The sequence below is a fragment of the Punica granatum genome, chromosome 7 (genome assembly GCF_007655135.1).
Source record: "Punica granatum isolate Tunisia-2019 chromosome 7, ASM765513v2, whole genome shotgun sequence".
NCBI classification, from domain to species: domain Eukaryota; kingdom Viridiplantae; phylum Streptophyta; class Magnoliopsida; order Myrtales; family Lythraceae; genus Punica; species Punica granatum.
Genome location: NC_045133.1, coordinates 17,403,984 through 17,427,529, shown reverse-complemented (window position 1 = coordinate 17,427,529; position 23,546 = coordinate 17,403,984). Strand labels below are relative to the sequence as shown.

The window sequence follows — 23,546 nt, the reverse complement described above, 5'->3', positions numbered from 1 at the left end:
CATGCAACTCAATAGGTAAGGTAGCAGGACCACCAGACTCATGAAATAGTGTAGAAACAGACGAGAGAATAGGAATATAAGTGATGGTGATATTTGAAGAAGAGGGAGTTAAAATACCAATAGCAAGTGCGGGGCTAGAAGAGGACTGACCAGCAACCACCGAGATGGCGCACCTGTCCTGAAAGGGAAGGAATGATCATCGAAAACAACTTGAGTAGATAGGAAGATGCGACCAATAGTAGGATTCAGACATCGATATCCTTGATAGTAATAAGGATATCCAAGGAAGACACAGGATTGAGATCGAGATTCTAACTTATGGCACGTGTAAGGTCGTAAATAAGGATAGCAAAGACACCCAAATACACGTAAGTTAGAATTATCATGTGGACTACCATGAAGTAAGAATCCACCACAAAATTACCCAGGACAAACAATTCTTGACTTTGTCTCCCAGGAACAACAAAAAACAACCATGAAGAGCTTGCACCTTGTTTGGATTGGAAACTTTGTCCAACTCAACTCCATCCAAAGGCCTACCCGACAAAATTTGTCTGAAATTTCAATGTTGTAGGACCCAATAACACTGTCGGTGGGTCAAAGTGTTGGACAAACAATGAGAACTGCGCAGATGACCGTTCGATCGAAGAACCAAAGAAGCCGTGAAGCTCCCTCCTCCCAGCGTCAGTAGGGTTTTATATCATCAACGAAATTGGCTGCAATAATCTGAAATCGAGCGCGGAAGTACCCGATTGGTAAGTGGGTCTGTTAATTTCATCGATTACTCACCTCCATACTGTCAATTCCATCGATTTCTCACTTCCATTTCGTCAAATGCGTCGAATGCAGACACTGTTCGTCCGTGACAAGCAGAGGAGCTTCTTCACAGTGAAAGGGGACGAATCTTGTCAGGAATTATTTGTTTTTCTTCTGTGCTCCGGCACGCTTGTCTAAAATCTCGCGAATCTTGCAAAGTTGTAGGGGGCCCTCCAAGTGCTCTGTTCTCGGCTGAATTTGCCGATTTAAGCAGTGGTAGACGAGAATCCCGGAAGAAGCATTGTGCAGTTTAGGTATGTTCGATCGCATCTATCTCCAAGTGCTTTGTTCTCGTCGTTCTTCGTTGACAGACCCAGCGTGGGCTGAGATGCATGACGTTGAATATTGTTGCTGATGTTTGTTAGCCCATTGTTGAGATGCACTTGTTTCACGATTGTTGTTGATGTTTGTTAGCCCATTGAATTCTATTCAGTTTGAAAGCTTCAACTCACAACTGTGATTGATGTTTCTCTCTGCACTTATAACTTGCTCACCGACTGTGCCATGTTGATGTGGTTATTTTGTTGGGAAAAAAACTAGAGAAGCTGAGAAATTGTCTGAGAACTTACTGGTGCTCAGTGAAATTTGAGTTTGAAAGCGTTAGTGTGAGGACTTTGATTGCCTTTGTTCTCTGGAGTTATACAATTTGCTAAAATCGTGAGCTATTTGTGATTAATTTGTTGTGAAAAACACCATAGAAGTTCGGATCTTGACTGATACCCTACTGCTGCGCATTCATTTTTTTTTCCAAACATAGGCTTATGGATTTACGAGAGATGGCAATCGCTATTTGTTCATTTCTGCATTGTCTTTCTGCTGCAAACTTTTGTTTGTCTGTCATTCATTTTGTTTTTCCTGTTATTTGTGGAGGTTTTGCTACAGCAACTGCATGCATCATGGCTCAAGAAGGGGAAAATATCATCGAATGGAGTGATGAAATGGACTTAGCTTTCCTAAACGTAATGCTTGAGAAGATGAGAAGAATACACACTACAACATGGAAGACTAGCACTTGGAAAGAGATCACAGATGAAATGATCAACCTTTTTTCCCGATAAGCAACTGTTCTTGCAGAAGGTGAAGGACAAGTATCAAAGAATGAAGACAAATTTCACCCGATTTTCTGAAATAGTAAAGCATATAGGCGTCATATGGGATGCGGACACAAACACCATCACAGCCGACCCAGATGTTTGGGATATGTTTATAAAGGTGCATGCTGTTTTTTTGTTTGTTTGGCTTCTACTGTTGTTTTCAGCATATGTCACTGATCTCCTTCGATCATGTCGTTGTTCTTGGTACAGAAGAATAGGGCGTACAAGACTTTTCGGAGCAAGGGCTGCAAGCACTATGATTTGCAGAAGCAACTGTTTAGATCTTCCGTGGCCACCGGTGTTCTTCGCATATTCTCGACCGATCCACCACCAACTTTAGAAGAAGAACGCTGGTTAAATGCGGAATTCCTATCTAGGGGGGAGGGAAAGCAGAAACACCATGTCGATCTCGAAGAAGGCTCCGACGAGAGTGACGACCCCGTCCATGTTGCAGAGCCCATTTTAACCGAGTCTCGACGTCGAGTGCCGAAAAGATCTCAAAGCAAGAGCTCACAAATGCAAAAGTGCATGGACATATTCAGGGAGAGTTTCACGAAGAACCAACAGGACACCCCACCGTCGGCAAAGAAAAGCAAGTTGGTATCGAGCCCTGAGAAACCTGAGAAGAATAGCATCGAGAAAGCCCTCAATGAGTTGGCTAAATTGGAATCGAGAATCCCTCAATCCTTGTTTGTGAAAGCGGGCAAAGCACTCCTTGATCCGGGCTCCCAAAGGCTTTTCATGTGGTTCAAGGAAGAGTCACGAATGGAATGGATATTGCAGCTGGATCATCCTTGAAGCAACCGTGATCAGATCTTTCTTTTTTTTTTTTTGCGGCGCATCGAAAAACAACGTTTTTCTAATTTTTCTGACTGAACTCGTACTACTGATGTTTGTTATGTGTGTTTGCTTATGCTGATGAGTTTTTATTTTATGTGTGTGTTGCATGTTATTGTGTTATGATTATAATTGAGTTGTTTCACTGTTAACGATTTATTCATGAATTTATTTCCACAGTTATAGGCGATCATTTGGCAAACAATATGTCTCGTAATGGCACGTCTTCATCCAATGACAATAACCCTGGAGACAACGAGAATGAACGTAGGCAACGTATGTTCTACTCCTTGATGAGGCAATATGATCAGATGGAAGATCCCGTTCCACGGAACTTGCCGTGTAGAAATTCTGTACACATGTTTAGAAATCGATGCGACACATTGCGGTTGCGCTGTGGCATCACAGATACCAGAAAATGTATTACCGTAGAAGAGCAAGTCGGCATGTTCATGTTGGTTATTTCATATAGTATGAGATTTTCAATGGTGGCTTAAAGGTTTCAGCATTCGAAGGAAACGATTTCACGAGTTATCAAACAAATTGCACGTGGAATACAAGAATTATCTGCCGATTTTATAACACCGCGAAAATTTATTGTCCAGTCGGAAATTGAAAATGATGAAAGGTGGCGCTTCTTTAGGGTATGTTATCTGCTAATTTCATATTGTATAGAACTGTTTTCGGTATAATATGTGAGTTAGATATAATTATGCGTTTTTCATGCAGCATTGTATTGGAGCTATCGATAGAACCCATGTCGATGCATGCATGCCACATGCGAACAGAGTACCTTATCGCGATCGTAATGCCGATATATCACAAAATGTATTGACTGCTTGTTCACACGACATGATGTTCACATACATGATGACGAGTTTAGAGGGTTCCGCACACGATTCAAGAATATTTGCTGACGCTGCGTCACTTGAATGCTTTCCAGCACCGTGTGGTCGTAAGTATTTGCTTTTACCTTTTCAATTTTCTATGAAATTGCTAGCCGAAATTAGTTATCTTTAATTTTCCTTTTGTTCTTTGCAAGACAATATTATATTGTTGATGCATGGTTTTCAAATATATCGAGATATTTGGCTCCATATAAGGGAGAACGGTATCATCGGAGCGATTTCCCTCAGCATTATCTGCCAACATCGGAAAAAGAGCTATTCAACCAGCGCCATGCGTCAGTGCGTAATGTCATCGAACGTTGCTTCGGTATTTTGAAAAAGAGATTTGCCATACTGACTGTAATGACGAACTTCAAACCGTATACACAAGGACAACTTGTCCTTGCTTGTTTTGTTTTGCATAATTTTATAATAATTACCATGACAGATTATTTATGGAGTACGGCGATGCGTAAGCGGATTACGATGGATTTCGCAATCCACCACAGCAACACGGAATTAGAGTTGATGTGGACACGAGTAGCGCCGAAATGAATATTGTACGCGACCGTATCACTAATCGATTATGGCGTGCAGAGCGAGGAGGGCGATAACATACACTGAGGTGTTTGTATTTAAAATTAGTAATAATTATTGTTATGATTTGACATTGATTCATTTTGATTTTTGTATAAATAAAATTATTTTCGTGCATACAATTACTCCTTTGTTGCGGCACTTTCACCGGCAAAAAGGAAAAGGAAGATAAAGTCAAAAAAAAAATCCCTCAAAGGTCACGGCAATTGTGTATGCCGTGACCTTTTGAAAAACAAATAAAGCATTGTGCAAAAAACATGACTGTGGTCAACACAAGAGGAAGGGTTCATTGGAAGGAATTGTCATGGGGTATGGACCCCACCATATTCACTTATTTTAATCATGTTTTGTCCTTTTATGAAATAAATTGAGTTGAGTTGGACAAAATTTCCAATCCAAACACATCTTTAGCTATTTCCCTTCTAATTCCTCTCACTTGTTCAGCTACTAGAGGTTCCTCAGCCTTAGGTTACCTTCCTCAAATCGTCCCAGTAATACCCAAAATTCAAGCTTTCTACAAAATTTGCAATAGCTGACGAACCTCCTACCTAGGTTTCTTCCCTTTGATCGAGTTTTCAAAGTTGCAACGTCTCGACAATGCTACATTGGGATGAGGTGACTCCATCAGATTCCAATTGCACGCTCTGGGGTCGGGAAAAGGACGACGAAGAAAAGAAATGGAGGACGAGTCACCAAGATCTGAAATTTGGGACTTAGGGCTTTTTGAAGATACGGTGAAGAAAGGACAAGAAAAGGGAAGAAAATGGAACACATATTTGAGGTAGGCAGCCATGTCATCATTACATTAAGAAGTAGTCAGCCGGGTCATAAAAAGTTCACGGTATCGTATCTAAATTGACAGAATGCACAAACATTGTTATATTTTGAAATAATATTTTACTTAATTGTTATATTTTTTAAAATTTGTACCGAAGTGTTACATTTTTAATGAAGTTTGTACCCCCAATGTAATTACCTAAAATGCTAAGATGTTCGGTCATAATGTTCCATAACTCGACTTTCACACTTCGCTTTCGCAGTAGATGGCTGTAATTTGAGATTTTGATGTTTCTTATATGCATCTCTACCGACTTCCTACAAGGAAGAGCTTAACCTTCTCAAAGGTTTAGATAGTCTTCCTTTCCACCCTATTTCGATTGCTAATAATCATGGCATATTGGTTTGCAAATGATTTTACTCGGTAAAAGCAATGGAAGCTCGAGCCTACCGAGTCAAGAATTTAACTAATTTATTATCATTTTTTTCCCTATCCAGTCTAAGTTTAATTGGTATAATCTTATGATTGACTCAAAATTATAAAGCGTAAAACTTAAAAACTATGCAAATTAATTTAGAGGAATATAAGGAATATGGTGATGAACAAAAAAATTTGCTAGAGGTGAATCTGTCCAATCAATCAGGAGACTGTTGGGAGTTCAGACAATGAACACATGAGGCCTCAAGCATATAGAAAACATTCACTCAAAATTGGCTTGGCTATCGTCAATTTACTTGTCCCAATCACACAAAAATCTCGAATATTTACTGGTATACTATCATTTCTGTAGGGGTAACCTAGCAAAATTTGATCTACAAGAAACTGAAGCCCGCTGATGAGCTCCTTTTGTCAATCACCCAAGAAGATGGCCAATATTAAACCCTATAACCCCAAGGATTAGCGCAAGTGATTAGGACGTGCGTACGCTTTGTGAGTAGTTCACAATGTCGTAGGTTCGAATCCTCCCTTGCGCGCATAGCCCTTGGTGAGGCCACCTACACATGTACTTGCACATGGACTTACCTAGATCCATGGGCTTGAGGAGTTTTCATAGGCCTCGGGGAGAATAAACTCTTCGTTACAGCAAATGGCCAAAAGGATTGCTTGGCAGCAGGAAGATGGATCTGTAAAGGTTGATATCAGAACATGGCATCGACAGACGAAACAGATCTACGTATTCGGGTATGTTTCGAGAAAAGTTGGCAGCAACTAACATTATGTGTGAGTTCAGCACAACAGTTACCTGATGCTGAGTGTCAGGGAAATATTGAACTAATTACTCCAAATAGACGGGTTTCTAAACTGTGTTGCCATCGCTTCCAATAGGAACTTGATGAGTTTTTCTCTGTCGACCACCTTCTCCTTCTTGAGCTCAATATGACGGACCTAGAAATGCGAACTTTCCAGCTTAATGTTCATGAAGAACCATGATTATTTCCAGAAACATGAAAATGAAAAATGCAGACCGCCAAAACAACCGCAAACTTTGCTTTATATATTATTTCTTATACATCAAGCACCATAAAAAGTGGGTCCATACACTCAAAATTGGTAAAAGTCAAATTTTCTACAAAGTACAAACTAAAGAAACATAGGATTTTTTTCCCTTTTTTTTATAAAAAAAAAGGCCAGACAACTGCTAGGCCATATTTTGTATACCTTCGGATTCTAAAACCGAGGGGGCAGGACTGTTTCATTATTGAACTTTTAAGCACATCTTAAAACTTTTTGTTAGTTCATACATAATAAAAAAATGTAATACTGGAAAACTATTTCCAGAACTAATTTAGTGCACATGGGAAAGAGAAAATGAAGATACAAACTTGAGTCGACATGGAAGTGTTACCTTGACCGAATCTGATTGAGATACACTTGCATCAGTTAGAATGACAAGACACTTAATGTCATGCTCATTTGCATATTCATACTGCTCCGTAAGGCTTGGATCAGGTACCGGGACAATCTCGGCCTGTTGCATGTAAATAACAAAAAGGGGAAAAAGAAAGTGTGTGGTTTAGGCGAATAGAACCAAAGCAAATATGGACACAAATGCAATGATACATTCCTCTGCCAAACCTTAATGTTTTCTTCCCACAACTCAGCAGCAAGTTCCATGCGCTCCACCAACAGACCACCTCCTCCCCTCGAGCATACAAGGACACTTGTGCCTGCTTCATTTCTTTAAGGGAAAAGAATGGACAAAAGAGAATTTGGTAAAACCGGGGAAAATAACGATTGATGATTGAAAATTACCAGATAACTTTAAAGATCTAAGCCAGTGACAGCCCATAGGGCTACTTGTTAAAGAGTGTAATTTGCCTTTAGAGCAACAACCCATATTAATAAATATTTGCAATTTGCATCCTCACTGCACTGTCACACACCTATACATATATATGTATATAGATATACATTGGAACAAATTATCGGTCTTCATACAAGCTCACATTCAACAGATACCCTGATTGAGAAAGCGCATTACCTAAATGGCTTTATTTCAGCTGAAGAATGCTCGATTATGTTCTCAAGGGCTAGACTAGTTCCCACGGCACCTGGAGGATTCGTTTTCTGGACACAGGAAATGAAGCAATCAATAGTACACGACCAATGTGTCCAACAGAAGTACGCCCTCTTTCCTCCTGTGAAAAATTCGCGAGGGCCCAGGTAGTACAAGACTTCAAACAGAGGTCACTGTTTTACATCTTTAAAACATAAAGAACAGGAAACCTGTGTGTTCTACCTCCTGGGAGTGATCTAATAAAGAATTAGCAGAACTTTCATTTTTATCTACATGAATAGATAAAGAGAACCCATCATGAATTCTATTTTTATCACAATTAGAAAGATAAAGCACCCACACTAAACCATGTAAATGATCAGATCGGTCATCAAATTTTTACTAATAGAAGTAAAGGGCCAAAACTAGGAAGTTCACAGCTTACATTTTCATGCTCCCACAACTGATGGAGCAAGTAATCATAGCGCCCACCAATAGCAAGCAATGCGGCTTCTGAAATTGATCCACCGGTGTTCTCCCTCATTAAGTAAACCTGGGCAACAAACAGAAGATAATTCATTATATGAAGATCCCAAGCTCCAAATAAAGATACCAATTCTCTCTTTTTCTTTCAATTTTGTACTCTTAAAAGAAGGTATATATGAAAATGGGACATTATATACATGTTATATGCACAAGCCAAAACAACAATACATGAGATGAAATAGAGATATCTGAGAGAACAGTGCAAATCAGGATACAAGTCTCCGATACCTAACATTAATGTCCTCTTCTCTTCTCTCACCATGTATTTTCTAATTATTAAACAAATAGTGGGAGCACACATCAAATCAAGTTCCATAAAAAAGAAAGGCCCCACCGGGGGATCATTCAAATGGGAATTCCTTGCTAAAACTAAAAGTTCTTTTTCGTGTTCACTTCTTTTTTGCCAGGTTTCATTCATTCTTTTTTTTTTTTTCTCCCCCCCCTTTTGGGGCGTTTGCAATTGCTTATTATATGGGAGACATAAACTTGGATCTCTCTCTCTCTCTCTCTCTTTTGGCACTAATATTCTCATCCGAGTTACATCTTTCCTATGCTTGCTCATGTAAGTACTAACTATTAGTCTTTGGACATACAATTGAGAATCAGAAGCTCTCGATTTAGTTGCTCTGTTAGTAATACTATCCACGAATGGTTGAGCATTGTACAATTAAGGAGTAACGATTCCAAATATAAAAACTAGATTATATGTTTCACCTTTTGATCAAACAGTTCTTAAATGTATGAACGATTCACAATAACAATTCATGGAAAGGATGAAGCCAAACCAGACCTGAAAGAATAGATCCCGATGATAACCTTCTGATGGTGGCATCAGGGCATTGATATAAACATTTTCTTCAATCTTCCATACTCTTAAGTAACTAATGAGGTTCGACACTTCATCAAGTGCCTTGCGTGTAAATTTATCTGCCAGAAAAGGTATCCTTTGACAAAAATATTCCTCCCACAGAAACTAGATTAATATTCAGCATTGAAACTATACCAGCAGGCAGAGCACCCCTCAATCTGGGGAGAGCTTGATATGCAGCTCCACAGAATCTTGAACCCACTGTCTGCAATCTATTTACAACAGCTTCAGCTAGTTTAAGTTCCTGGAGAACAATGAATCGTGTAAGACAAAATGTGTTGAATTAAATATAGTAACATGTTAAACTGGGTTCAATTGCTATTTTAGGCAATCCTGTAAGTCTTTGGGGCCAACTTTTCTCAAACTATGTCCGAACCTTGTGGAAGAACCTTTTGGTTTAATATTTTCAATATTGGGAATTATGATACTTGAAAAGCTTTATACAATCTCAAATATATAATTGTTTGCGATAACGAAAAATGCTACATTGAGATTTGCTTATAGCATCTACTCCAAGATTTAGCAAATCCCATGAATAAAATGATATTTGCAATTTGATCAGGTCAACCAAAAAGTTTGCTTAGCTGACTGCAATTAAGCAGGGTGTTTCAAAATTATGCATACATACATACATATTACCAGAAAACAACTTTAAGAAACAGAGCAATATAATCAGGATGCAAATGTATTCCTCTGACCTGCAATAGTTGGCGCCTTATAACAACCCACTTTGATTTCCATTCAGGGGATTGTGGACGTAAAGAACTCATCAATGAGAGAAGCTACAAATTGAACAAGAATTTCGTTCAGCACAAGATTCCAATGATAATTAACACTGTGCATCTAAATCAACATACGCACCTCCGCTACTTTCTGTCTTTGTTCAGCCTTGATGCCTATCCAACACCATATAGAGTCTAATAGATCTCCATGATTAAGATGAATGCCACACGAGTCAGCAGGGAAAAATCGAGTTACAATGTCCATAGTCACCTGTTAAAATACCAAGAGAAGATAATTGTCCTACATGAAAAAGGATGAAAGACATTTTAGATTATGTCATCTCCAAAAGTTTATGAAACCCTGCCAGTTTTTAATGAAAATGTTAGATCTCACCATTCAAATTTAACTATAGATTCAAAAGAGAGAGCAATCCATACTCCAGAGCATGTCATAGGCAAAAATTTTGCAATAGAAAATTGACAAAGACGATGCAGCCATAGCCGCCCTTACATTCCTCCTAGTATATATTCTTGAGAAACACCACTCTTTCTCTTAACAGCAAAACTAAGAGCAATATTGATTTGTGAGTAGCTGTACCGCTGTTACTTTTGGGTGAACAGTTGTCAGTAAGCTCTCGTTTTTCAGTCTAATATTTCAACCTTTATCCAGCGCATTGCTCCTCATATGGTGATCCCTGTAAAGAAGGGAAAAGCAGACGCACCTTGATAATCTCTGCCTCCGTCAAGGCTGAAGTACCTCCAATTATGTCAAAATCACCCTGTTCGATGCATAACACCAACATAGAAACATTTTAAATTTTATTAATGGGTTAAAATGTTCTCATCTCATTCTAGGGAAAAAAAATCTTAATCAGCATACCTGAAGGTAACGATTTGGCGGGGAGTGACCGATTGCTCTTCTGTAGACATATGAGACTTCATATCGTTTAAATGATGATTTCTGCAATTTATAAACACTGGTTAGTTGAAACAATTCATGCCCCTAAGTGATAACGGTAAGCAGTGAGGTTTACTTCAGAATGAGTTGGGGATTAGACAAATGGTAAGGCATTATGTTCCAGGGCAGGGATAAGAAAGAGAGTGGAAGCACTAACTGGAGTAGTAAACTTAAAATGTAAACAGCCTAAAGCGAGAAATAATAGGATACAAGGAACAGTAAAGTTCAAAAAAGGAACCTATCTTAAACTAGATCTTGCTTCTACTATCACAGATAATCCAGCACAAGATTTCCCATTCTCCAATTTCTGATCATTGACATAGCAAAGGAGAATATAGCATAAAATAAGTGAATTCATAATAATGGAAACCAACTCTTTCAAGAGATCAAGCAGAATATTCGTAAAATATAGCAAGGGTTGCAAAGCAACAGAAAGCAGATCCAATAAGGTAGATCGGCATGTAGAATATGCTTAAAATGAGATCCCAATACATTTCTGATGGGAAATGGAAAAGTATGGCTTCATTATGCAACATCTCACCTGCCTAATAGTGATATTAGGCATGACCAGGCTGACCATAAGGAGCAACAAAGATAAGGCACTATACTAATGCTCATGTATGCATGGACAACCAGAGCAGTGCTTACATAGCAAGATTCCTCTAACAACTATGCTGGAGAAAAGGTTTCATCTAGATAATGCTTTATGCTTATAATAGAAGTTTCTGCCACCTAGAAGAAATGTACGCATTGAAATAGTCTAAACAACGAATTTGGCATAAACAGATAATAAGAATGCTATTAGTAGAACGTGAAAACATTATAGTCTGCTCAAGTTTTTGTTGGCATAGGGAGGTCCAATGCTGGGAACACTTCGGAAAATTGCTTACACAGAATGATAAGAACTTTTATAGCAAAAAGACAGTGCACTACCTCTTTTCTGACGGCCCAATTTGCAAATGGCAGACGCAGCTCATGACAAAGTTCAAGCATATCTCCACCATGTGTCAGAACTTTGACAGCGTTCCTTGTCATCAAAATCCAAAAGAAGTCAGCTATCAGAACATTCCCAAAAAAAAAAAATTAAAATTAAACATCAGGCCCATTCGGTTTTGAATGAAGAAAAGTAGGGAAATAATAATGACATGAACCTGATATAGTATGGACGATCATCCAACATGCACATTGAGATAAACTCTAAATGCTTCCCACAGTGCTGTCTGAAGACTTCAGTAGTGACATCAACCACATGATCACGCATTTCAGCGCCAAATTCTGTACAACTGATATAAGGATCAACATTGCCGTCCAACTTTAATCTATCAGCATCCTGCTCTTGGTCTTTCATCATTAATGCTTCTTCATCAAAGATGGCACTAACAACCTTGTCATACACCCTTGTATCCTCTGAAGTTCGCATTGTTCGAAGCATATCTAAAAGAGACAATGCATTATGTTGTGAGAGCTTGCAAAATGAAACGTGCATTTCAGCTTTCAAGTTTCAATGTTCTACAGAGTTGAATTCTGAGTGCAGAAAAATTAAAAGCTGACGCATTTGACATAGGAAAATGGAAAATCCTCTAAAGGTCGTTTTGTTCGAATATCCAAAAGCTGCATAACAATCAGTAAATCATAGACTCTGGGGAAAATCCCGTCTGCTGAGCTATTATTTCAAGGTACAAAGAAGCAAAGACTGATAAAAGTGAAATAGTAAGTCAATGACTGCAAAAAATCTATTCAGGGATTCTGGGAGAAATGGCAAGATGAATTTTCCCCAGAGATAATCTATTATATCAATTGAAGATGTGTCTGAACATCATTAGGATCTAAAGGACATTGCATTTAATGCATACCAGAATGCTTTTCTTTTCAAGGCAAAATGTAATGTCCTGCTATGCTCGTTGGTGTTTCCTACTGGATTTCAGCATTAACATGAAGATTCTCAACAAATCAAGAGTATGCATTGCCTAGTTCAAATTTTATGCCTTTCAATCCTCTAGTATCCAGTCACACAATGTGCAATCAATCTTCATATATATACTTATACAAAGTCGAGAGGAAGTTGGAACAGTTGTAGTAACTTACAAACTGGTTTCTAGACACAAATAAGACCAAACTTACTATCTAATAACTCATATTCCATTCTCGGTGGAAATGCATGCTGCAGAAGCTCCATGGCAGATGGGCGGTCAGATGGACTAGAAGACATCAACCGCCGCAATAAAGAAGCTTGCTCTGGAAATTCAGCAACCCAAGCAGAAGGTAGATTTCCTTTTAGCTTCAAATCAGACAATATAATCTGTCTCTCCATAGCAGTCCCAAATGGGTGCCATAGCTCAAAGAACACAACTCCCAAACTATACATGTCAGCCTGCATCACAACATTTCCAGGTAATTTACAAAATGTAGATAAGAAAAGACAATAAAGCAGATAGAATGATTATGCTGGAACTTAGATGAAATAAAACAGAAGAATCGGCAGCAAGTGTTCACCTTTTCATCTATCTTTGGCCAACCTTGCTCAATTTCGGGGGCAGTGTAGAAGTAGGTTCCAATTTGACCAGTACCATCCAATGATACTCCAGTTGCTTCAGTTGATAAAGTTGGATCCTGATCCAACTGCTCAAATTTTAAGAACTTAGCTGGAACAGGATATATTGCAAAAAGAATGTTAGAACACATATAGGGGCCCCCGAGGCTGGAAACAGATATTTACACTAATACCATGTCAAAGAACTGATCTGTAAAAGTTTTTGTTTCTAAATATGCTAAGCAATGAATATCGAGCCTCTGAGATATCTGTCTGCTACTTACCAAGACCAAAGTCCCCAATTTTGATGTCATTACGAGCATCAAAGAAAATGTTGCTAGGTGTTAAATCACGATGGATTATCCCTTGTCCATGAATATGTGCCAAGCCTTCTACAATTTGGCGAAACAGATGCCATGCCAGTTCTTTGTCAAACTGGTAAGATTCAAAGACTTGGCGAAGAGTCCTGCAAAACCCAAAATAAAACAACATTGGTACATAAGGAAACCAGAAAGGGATTGACTAAAAGACGACTGCCTTATAAACTAAAAGTCCCCACATATTCTTGATCAATTATAAAATTGAGGGTAAAACGCTCAATTGATCCTTTTAATAACTTGGAAGTCCTACCTCATGTCCACTCATAACATTCATTTGATCTTTTGAAAAACATATGATATAGGAAACAAAAAGGACACCAGCAGCAGTAGGATCACTACCTGTCAAATCTAGGAAAAGGCGAGGTTCAATGTAGTAATTATGATGACGGAAAATTGTACCATGAACTTTTGGAAGGCTAATTATGTCCAGCTACTCACGTATTGTTCTAAGCTAGTTCACGGAACATGCTGAAGTAATCATGAGATATATTGCCGCCTTATACAACAGTATTTGGAATTTACCTAGGACAATACTCCATTTGGATATATAGGTAAGTTGAATCAAGTTTGCTGTCTTGTCCAAAACCATCCGTGGAGCTCAAATTCCTATCGCTGAAAGTGGTACTTGCGGCTGTCATGGAACCCCAACCAGCATCACCATAAGAACCAGCAATTCCTGTTTCAAACCATGCCTGGAAGTATCACAAATTAACGCGGAAGCTCAAAGAGGGATGAACAGAAGTAACTCTATTCAGTGAAAAATCTGGATAATGAACCCAGTTAAGGATTGGTTAATGTTCTAGGCCTCTTGCCGAAACCGTATCTTCATTTAGAATGCTGTTTTTCAGTTTAGTTACATACTATTGGAGGTTTCAGAGAGCAGTTCTGGAATGAGGAGCCTTACAAGACATCACTATCGAAAAAATGAAGACTAGTTGGAAACATAGAAAAGAATTTTAAAAAATTGAGAAGTCCACGTTCGACGATGAAAACTTTTCCTTTTCCTTGATGATAGATTTTTAGAATGGTGCAATGTATATCGCCTAATGATAGGTTGTGACAATTAAAACAGAAATAATAGGTAATTACAGTGGAGAAACCGGGTCCTGTAATAACTTCCCCTGGTTCCTATGATGACAGCTCCCTAGTTCTACTTTCTTTCTCTTTTGCTTGAACTATGATTTTTTAGCCAAGATGTCCTTATTTTTCTGATAGCCCCTTACTTTTATCCGTGGTTACTCAAGAGGTCTTCTATTTTTACATAAATTTCATTTACCAATAGAGAGGAAAGAAGAAGCAATCTGAACTCTCACCTGGTAGTAGCGGACCACATGCTGATGCTGTAGACGAGATAGTGTGGCTACTTCCCTAGTTAACACAACATACTTTATGCATGAAAAAAGATCCAAAATTGTATATCACCCGAGAAGAATCGACTTTGCCTAGGGAAGAAGGCTAATATATAGATATAGATAGCAAAACCAAAAAAGCTCCAAAAGCTTTTAACTGAATATTTTAGAAAACATTATGAAGCCAAACCTACAAACTTTTTCTTGAAAATTGGCAATAAAATGTATCAACTCTCACTACAGTGCAGTACTAATACCCGATACAGCCATGTTGAGAGGCAACATATAAAACCAGTTGACTTAGATAGCAAATGTACATAATAATCCATGATCTTGTCACAGATATTCCCCTTAGATCTTTGTCCTTTCTCACTCTCCTGCCTTTCACTATTTTTTGCATAGTGCTTTCATAAGTGGATGAATAATGTAGAAATTATAGTTGAGTGATCATTCTCCTAGAAAAAAAAGACATCGAGTGGTCCTTTGTCACATACAAGACCATAATGGGAAATAACAAAGCCTTTTTTAAATCTCTGCCTCCATCTTGATGGTCAAAAAATCAAAAACATCATGTATATGAAGTTGAAGATAAGTGGTCCAATTGTAAAACCAACAGGAAAGTGGTCCAAACACAAATCACAACATAGCATCATTCATTTTGAAATAGAACAACTTTTTTCTAAATAATGGGAAACTGAAACTAACCTCAATATACGGTCGTTAAGGGGTAGGCTTTTGTCTTTTAGACGGATTTTCTTGACTGCATACTGCCTTCCATCCAGTTTATTCTTACATAGAACAACATGGCCAAAGCCACCATGACCTGTCCAATCATGAAACAGGATAATGTTGATGATGATTTGTGCCTTATCTGAAATTTCCGAATGCTCACTAGTCAATGAGAAGCAAAACATGCAAAAACTGAAAAAAAAAAAAAGGAGTAACCACTGAATTTAGCCATCCTGATTTGGACAAGACTTAGACTTTGCTCTGCAGGCTGAACGACTTATAAGTTTGCGGAATAAGTACGTTACTTCTTTTCTTGAATTTTTACAGGGTTATACTGTAATGCATCTGACAAGGACATGCAAAGAATGTACCAGGAATTTCTTGAAATTCTGGAACGCACGGAAACAGTGAAAGGTTTGAAAAGGTGCTGCTCAGACTTTCAAGTGGACCTCAAACATGCCATAGTCGCAGAATGTACTAGCTGAGGAAGCTTGCTTCCCAAGGTTGAAGGGTGAGTGTCATTCAAGCAATCTTTAAATGATAACCAAAATGATTTAGCTGATTCAAACTTTCCGGTTATACCACATCAACAACTTTGGGGGAGGATGATCAAACTAATTTCGCAGATATGCAAATGCATGATAACTCAAGAGATGTTGCAGATAGATTACTTTTTGTATGCTATGATAAAGTCTAAAATCTTCAGGGTACACAACTTAAGTGCTTATCTTCAGAAATAAAAAAGCTGACTTGACCATCTAACCTATAGGTACAAGAAACATCTTTACCAAGGGGCTTAAGCTCTTCGAAATCATTGAGATACCGAGAACTTGGAAGAGATGTATTAGGCTGTTCTGCGTCCTCCATTAGCTTCCAAAATTGAGAAGTTCTTGACGAAGCCTAGAATTATACAAAAGCATATTAAAATGAAGGATACAACAATCAGATTAGATAGACAGAGTTACATTAAAAACAAGGACGGCTAGATGCAGGAAACCTACCATATATTGTCGGAAAGCATGATCAAAAGTTTTTCTAAATGAGGATGGCTTTAAAGCTAAATCTTGTGCCTGCTGAGAAAGTATCTGAAATGATGGGGGAGAAGAATATATCAGTTTTATAATCATAAAATGAAGTTCTATGTAAAGATGCCGTGGCCGCATTACATACTCCAAGATTGTAGAGTTCCGAGGATATCTGCGGCAAAGTGTCTGCCAATGGCCCTTTTGAACCACAAACAAGGTGGAGGAGATGAACCTAAGCATGTGGAAGGCACTAATTAGATCAAAGATGTGATTTTTCAAAAGGAATGATAAAAAGACATTGCAGAAAGCCTCACTAGTATAAGATCTTTGCGAACATCTCCAGATGCTTGAAAATGACCCGTAGAAGCAGAAGAATGTGACTCTGATGGACAGTTGTCACTGTTATCACTGTCATCATCTGCGGTTGCACGATTCTCAACATACGCATCCTGCAAGAGCAAGGATATCATAGTGATTTCCAACCAAGACGGGGGTATAAAACTGAAATCTCATATGTCCAAGAGCTTTTATTTCTTTTTTCCTTTTTTGTGGTTAACTAATTAACTTCCTAAATCCTAGTTGATCAGATACTATCATCATGTGCTAACATCTTGACCGGATAACAATTAAAGATTCATGTTGAGTTGAGATTAATCCTACATCTGAATGTTAATAAGAAAAACCTGGGTATATAAGATGGTTGGATTCCAACACCTATCAACTTAGGGTGTGTTTGGGATTTGGATTTGGAGGCAGAGGAAGGGAGAGGATTTGGAAGGAGAGTGTCTCCCTTGTTTGGGAGATTTATTTGAGGGAGAGAGGAGGGAGGAAAGAGGGATTTGGAGGGAAATAGTCTCCCTCCATTGTTAAGAATTTCCTAACCTTCCAAATTGGAGGAATTTGGAGGAACTCATGTGTGATTTGCTACAACTCACTCTACACAACTCTCTTTACAATAGATTTTTTTAACTTTATACTACTGTTATTTATTAGTGTTTACATAAATAACCGTAATAGTGTATGTATATGCCACTGTTATAATATATACACAACAATACCTTTATGCTACTGTTAAATGTAAAGTGGCCTTTAATATAATTAAATATAAGTAAATAATGTAACTCAAAATAAATGAAGGTATAATTGTCTTATAATATACTTTTGTTTCATTAACTATCCTCTCCATTCCTCTCCCTCCATAAAATCTCCCAAACAAGATATGCATTCTCCCTCCATTTCCTCTCATCTCCTCTCCTCTCCCTCCCCTTTCCTCCCCTTTCCTCCCCTCTCCTCTCCTCTCCCTCCCTCCCCTTTTCTCCCCTCCCCTCTCCTCTCCTCTCTTCTCCCTCCCCTAAAAACTCCCATAATACAGTGTTAAGCTTTGGGTTGGTGATGAACCCTCTATATATAAGTCCATTTGGAAATTTAACAATCTACAACTCCTACATTATTGTTCTCGCCTACTTAACCCTAATGTGCACAGCCTGCCTAATCGTTGGAATGAATTTCACACGTCCTGATCTGATAAAAGGATTTTTATTTTTTATTTTTGTGTGTAGGCAAAAGGAACATTATATCTAGCATTGCAGTCTTTCCAAACAAGAAACCAATTTCATATCGTGCACGACAAAATTACTCTATAAATTACCACTGACCTGCCTGCTACACAATGAGTATGATAGAAAGAAGAGTCATAAAAGTAAAGGACATGAGATTATGAATCAGGATAGAAACACGTTCCCCCAACAGAGAGTCAAGCAACTGAGCTGCAACAACTTTTACAGCATAGGAACAAATTAAAATACATGAATACAACCACATTCTAAATACTTTACCTCTTCATCACCAGTGCAGTCACATCCTACTACTTCCTCCATCATGTTTCTACTTGACCCAGAACTACTACTGCTCTTATCTTCATCTTCACTCTCTTCCTGAAGCGTATCCAAGTTGGCTGTTTTGCTGGGCAATGGTACCTGCTTCTTATCTTGCATTCCCAAGGGCTTCCCAACCTCATCAAATTTCTTACCAGGAATCTCCGATATGGATTTTGTACCAACTTTTGCATGCAACTGTTGGAAAGAGTGCTTCTCAATGTTTTGATTCATCCCAAGACTCCAATTCCATGACTCTCCAGAAGCACTGAAGAGATCAATAAAACCGAATACAAAAGGTCCTCTTGATGCACCTTTGTATGATGAAATTGCTAACTCCTTCTGTAACATTGCTGTGCTTTCATTTACATTTGACAATGGAGCCTTTAAAACAGAACAAGTCATATGTTATGGAGGCAGCAATTTTAATTTAATCTAATCAAGATAATACATTATAACTCTGATTACCACGTGCATAGTTACTAGTGAAGATAGGAAGATCAAATTTCATCTCTCGGCAATTCCAAGGTGGGGAAAGGGGTCACCGATCCATGAAAATTATCTTTTCCGATAACATAATCAGCTGAGCAAAATTCAGTGATTTGACAGTTTAGAGAATACAAGCATACCAGCTTTCCTACTTGACCGACTGGTACTATTTCAGACAAGAATTCCTGTGCTGCCTCCACTAAATTGAAAATCATCACACGACCTTCGCGAGCATTAGAATTGCCCTGTAGACAATTTCAGAATAAAATCAGAAGGCCTTGCAATTGATGAACCAGCTCGAAAGATATGTATCATTGGACAGAATGCAATAGTTTGACAAAGACATTTATGGACGTTTACAGATATAAGAGGTATCAAATACGTTACGTGACACTTTTTCTGAACCCTTTTAAGTGCCTTTCAGGGATTGCTTTTCCCTTGCATTTATTGTACATACACATTTGAAGGGATGATATTTCAGCAACCAAGAAAAGTTACACTGCACTTGATACATGCTTGGGAATATTCAAGATTTAGTTACAATTAAAAATAAACAATTCTATCTTTATCTGTGGATATTTTTTTTTCATATTTATTTAATTGGAATTGGAAGCATTAATCCAATTAAAACAAAACTAATGTTTTACAATATATCTAATAATCTCATTGTCAATTTATATTTGACCCTCAGATACTATTCACAAGAATGCATATTCTTCCTTGAATCCCCCATTGTGAGGTAAAAGATATCGCTCCGTTTGGATTCAAAGTGAGATTTTAAAATCTTACTTTAAGTTAATTCTACCCACAACAAAACAAAATAACTCATACAAAGTCAAAGGGTGGGCTCCATTTATACCACTCTTTTTCAAAATCAAAATCACATAACTCATATAAAGTCAAAGGATGGACCCCATACATAACCATTTATACCATTCTTTTTCAAAATCAAAATCTGATTTTAAGATGTTACTTACAAACCAAATGCACCATTATATTTTTATGAAGTAAAGTTTCTATTCGCAATAGGAATCACACCGAGGGACCCCTTAACCATACATGCAAATCAAGAAGGACAAGTGCCATTAAAATCATATCTAGTGAAAAAAGCATTGTGAGGAACAACAGGATCTCCTTGATGTCATTAAATAATATAGGGAAAAGGACAAAAACCCCCACTTGTAGGTTGGGGTTGGGACAAATCGCACTATATTCTTTTGTTTGGGATAATTGGCCCCCCGTGGTTTGCTCCGTTAGACATAAGGGATTACGGCGTTAATTTTTTTTTCATTTTTAGTCCTCAATTTTTAGCCTTTTAATTATTTTGGTTTTAAATCTTTTTTCTTTTATCATTCATATCCTCAACTTTTCATTTTGGTCCTATAAAAAAATCGAAAGGGAAAGAGGGATAGGGACCGCCAATCGAACCCCTCCACCGATGTCGCCGGTACCCACAGAGGACACCAGCAACCTCGGTGGAGGGGTTGGGACTGCCAATCGGAGACCCCAACCCCTCCACGGAGATCGCCGATACCTACGGAGGACGCCGGAAGGGTCGGGGTTGCCGATTGGCAGCCCCAATCCCGAATCGACTGAGGACCTCGAGTCGGAGGTCCCTGGTCGATTCCGGGTTGGGGCCGCCAATCGGCAACCCCGACCCCTCCACCGAGGTCGCCGGCGTCCTCCGTGGGTACCGGCGACCTCCGTGGAGGGGTGGGGGTCGCCAACCCGAATCAACTAGGGACTTCTGACTCGGAGTCCTCGGTTGATTTATTGTTGGGGCCGCCGTCCACGGGTGGGGGTCGCCAATTGGGGTCGCCAACCCGAATCAACCAGGGACCTCCGACTCGAAGTCCTCGGTCGATTCGGGTTGGGGCCGCCAATCGGCGACCCCGACCCCTCCTTCCTTTCAATTTTCTTTATAGGACTAAAATGAAACAAAATGAAAAGTTGAGGATATGGATTATAAAAGAAAAAGATTTAGAACCAAAATGATTAAAAGGCTAAAGATTGAGAACTGAAAATGGAAAAGAAAAATTAACGTCGTAACCCCCTATGTCTGACCGAGAGGCCTAATTGTCCCAAACAAAAGACACGGTGCGATTTGTCCCGACCCCAAACCACAAGGGGATTTTTGTCTTTTTCCCAATAATATAAATTGACAGATAAGGGGTATAATAGCTGCCAATTTTTATCAAGAGGATTGCTACCAATAGCATTTGTCAACACTTTGCTATGAATTTGACTACTCATGTTGCATGATAAACAACTGAACTGGCCAACCTATTCAGTAATCGATAACCACATTCAAACAGGATGTTCTAGTCCCAAATCATCGACAAACCAACCCCACTACAGCGTTGTCTGAAAACCCCTTTGGCAGTAAACCACATAACCCCTCAAATAGTATATTTGTATCACAAATGATATAAAGAACCAAAAGTCAGGTTGCACCTGGTCATTGAGGAGAGAGAGAAGATTATCAGCATCAGCTTTTGATAGACCTTTCTCAGGAGTTATCTGCAACTTTGGGCACTTGTGAGGATAGCCAGGTAAGCACCTATTTGGAAAGACAATAGAAAAATTGTAAGTCCAAAGACATGGAATACCAATGTGTTATCACAGCACCACCAACCTGACAGAAAGAAGGGCCGAGACATCCACATCCTCAAAGCCCATATCCTTGGAGTAAGGCCTGCTTATATTCATAGTCAGTTAAGCATAACCAGAAAATTTTCATTACTTGAAGGATCATCTATTCAAATACAGACTAAACAAAACCTGAGCTTGATAATCATCCTGGGAGGAGACTCTGAGACAATTTTGCAGTCTTCCTGGAATATTGCGCACCTAGACATTGATCATAAGTTTTCTTGTTACCATCAACATTTAACGCATGCAAGGGAAAGGGAAAAGAGACAGGACAACTTATTCACAAGAAGGAACCAAAATTCATCCTGTAGTGAAAATATCAATCAACAGTTCATGTCATTGAATCAGGGATAAGTTTGTGTGGGTTCAGTGAACATAGATGGACAAGATACGATCAAAAAATTATGGAAGAATGGTAAAAGCACATCTGAGAGGAATACGAATGGTTAGCCTTACAAACAACATATGTACAAAATGGTCCGTTTGACTCGAAGGACAACTATTGAGTATATCAAGTCCTCCTGCCTGCCTCAACTTATGGTTGAAACCTATGTCAGTACTACACAATAATTTACTCGACACATTAGTCCAGCTGACACCAGGACACAATCTGAAACGGGAAGTGGTTTGCGCCTTAACGACAAGTCTCGTGTTTTGCCCATAAAGACCAGTTTTTCTACACAATTTGGAATTGAAATCAAACCGAGCAATTCAAGGTAGCACTTTGATTTCACTCCTCGCACAATAGTACAGAAGTATCAGCTGAATGCTAGAAAAAGTAATTGCAAACCGATACCAAGTGCATCGACTCAGTATTAAAAGCTCAACTCGGCTCCAAGCCCGCTCCAGCGATCGCCATTGACGAAGCATAACATGGAACAAGCTAAAGGCGCACTTACAGGGCGGTGATTTCCTCGGAAAGCAGATCATTGTCACCGTCCGATTGGGACGCCTTGTCCTTGGAAGCGCTCCTCCCCTTGCTTCTCTTGACACCCTTTTTCTTCTTCTTCGAGCCCTGCCCCATATCATCCGGATCGAGGACTCATCCGATTATCGCTCAGCTCACTTCAGCTGCAAAGTCTGACATCGCCAAACACCTCCTTGAAGGACTTATAGCTCGGAAGCAATCGAAGAGGAAGGAACTGCGGGCTGCTGGAGAAGATTCTAGCCAACTTCGAAAGCGCCGGAGATCAGGAGAACGAAGGAATGAACGAACACTGCAATGGGGGGTGGCGCTGAATGAATCTGTTTTTGAACACTGGAGAAGACAAACTCTCGGCTGCTCTGCTCTTGCCTTCGACTTCAAAGTCGTATTATTATTCTTCGTAAATTTACATAGTACGCCCTTCAACTATAATTTTGAAACATTTTGCCCCAAACTTTATTCTCAAAGTGTGGAGTCAATAATGTTGTCGTGAACTTCATATAGTCAAGACAAATATATCATCGACTTTCTGGTAACCTAAAAAATGGCTACTTTCCAACGGTATTACAGGTGAGTTTTATTTTAATTTGAAAAAGGAAGAGGATGTACATGTACCCTTCCCCACTTTCTTAAATATGACCAAAATACAAATGTTTAGTATAAAATTGTAACCGGTTGCCAATAAAATTTTTAGGAAATTTTTGATGGGTGATGGGAGGCAAAAATACATGTACTCTCAATATATCTTTTATCCAACACAAGATAAAATTTAAAAAATTGTGTAAAAGCTAAAAGTTCGGAAAAAGAAATGATTTTCTTTTTATATCACAAAATTTTTTAAATCTATTAATTGAGACTAATTATTGTACTGGCATGTTTATTTACTTCAATTCGTCCTCATGAGCTAAATTTTGAACCATTTTCTCATAATAGTCTATAAAGGGCCAACTACAAGACAATCTAAACTATTGGGAACATTTCACCAAAAATAAA

General features: G+C 38.7%; 1 protein-coding gene across 1 annotated transcript; it reads right to left on the bottom strand.

Annotated features, from left to right (window-relative positions):
• Positions 1 to 5,602: 5,602 nt before the first annotated feature.
• On the bottom strand, positions 5,603 to 22,925 carry LOC116212962 (eIF-2-alpha kinase GCN2). The gene is made up of 30 exons (XM_031547731.1): positions 22,528 to 22,925; positions 21,758 to 21,826; positions 21,612 to 21,671; positions 21,431 to 21,536; positions 19,117 to 19,221; positions 18,449 to 18,871; positions 16,928 to 17,062; positions 16,759 to 16,845; positions 16,590 to 16,673; positions 16,377 to 16,488; positions 15,565 to 15,682; positions 14,824 to 14,878; positions 14,033 to 14,202; positions 13,415 to 13,596; positions 13,094 to 13,242; positions 12,722 to 12,971; positions 11,752 to 12,034; positions 11,534 to 11,627; positions 10,523 to 10,603; positions 10,365 to 10,421; positions 9,782 to 9,913; positions 9,619 to 9,702; positions 9,056 to 9,164; positions 8,843 to 8,979; positions 7,952 to 8,059; positions 7,492 to 7,577; positions 7,086 to 7,188; positions 6,856 to 6,978; positions 6,253 to 6,395; positions 5,603 to 6,133 (listed from the first exon to the last, which is right to left on the bottom strand). Exons 1-29 carry the CDS (start codon positions 22,650 to 22,652, stop codon positions 6,282 to 6,284), a joined length of 3,741 nt encoding a protein of 1,246 aa, XP_031403591.1. The 5' UTR covers positions 22,653 to 22,925; the 3' UTR covers positions 5,603 to 6,133; positions 6,253 to 6,281.
• Between the last annotated feature and the right edge of the window lie 621 nt (positions 22,926 to 23,546).

Bases quoted from the DNA above. Each gene is read 5' to 3' on its own strand.
- LOC116212962 (XM_031547731.1), bottom strand. From the start codon at position 22,652: ATGGGGCAGGGCTCGAAGAAGAAGAAAAAGGGTGTCAAGAGAAGCAAG. The intron at 12,035-12,721 runs GTAAGTTTGGTC...TGTCTCTTTTAG, and splicing joins GGAATATGAGTTATTAGATA to ATATGCTTCGAACAATGCGA. The intron at 8,980-9,055 runs GTATAGTTTCAA...CTTTTCTGGCAG, and splicing joins GAGGGGTGCTCTGCCTGCTG to ATAAATTTACACGCAAGGCA.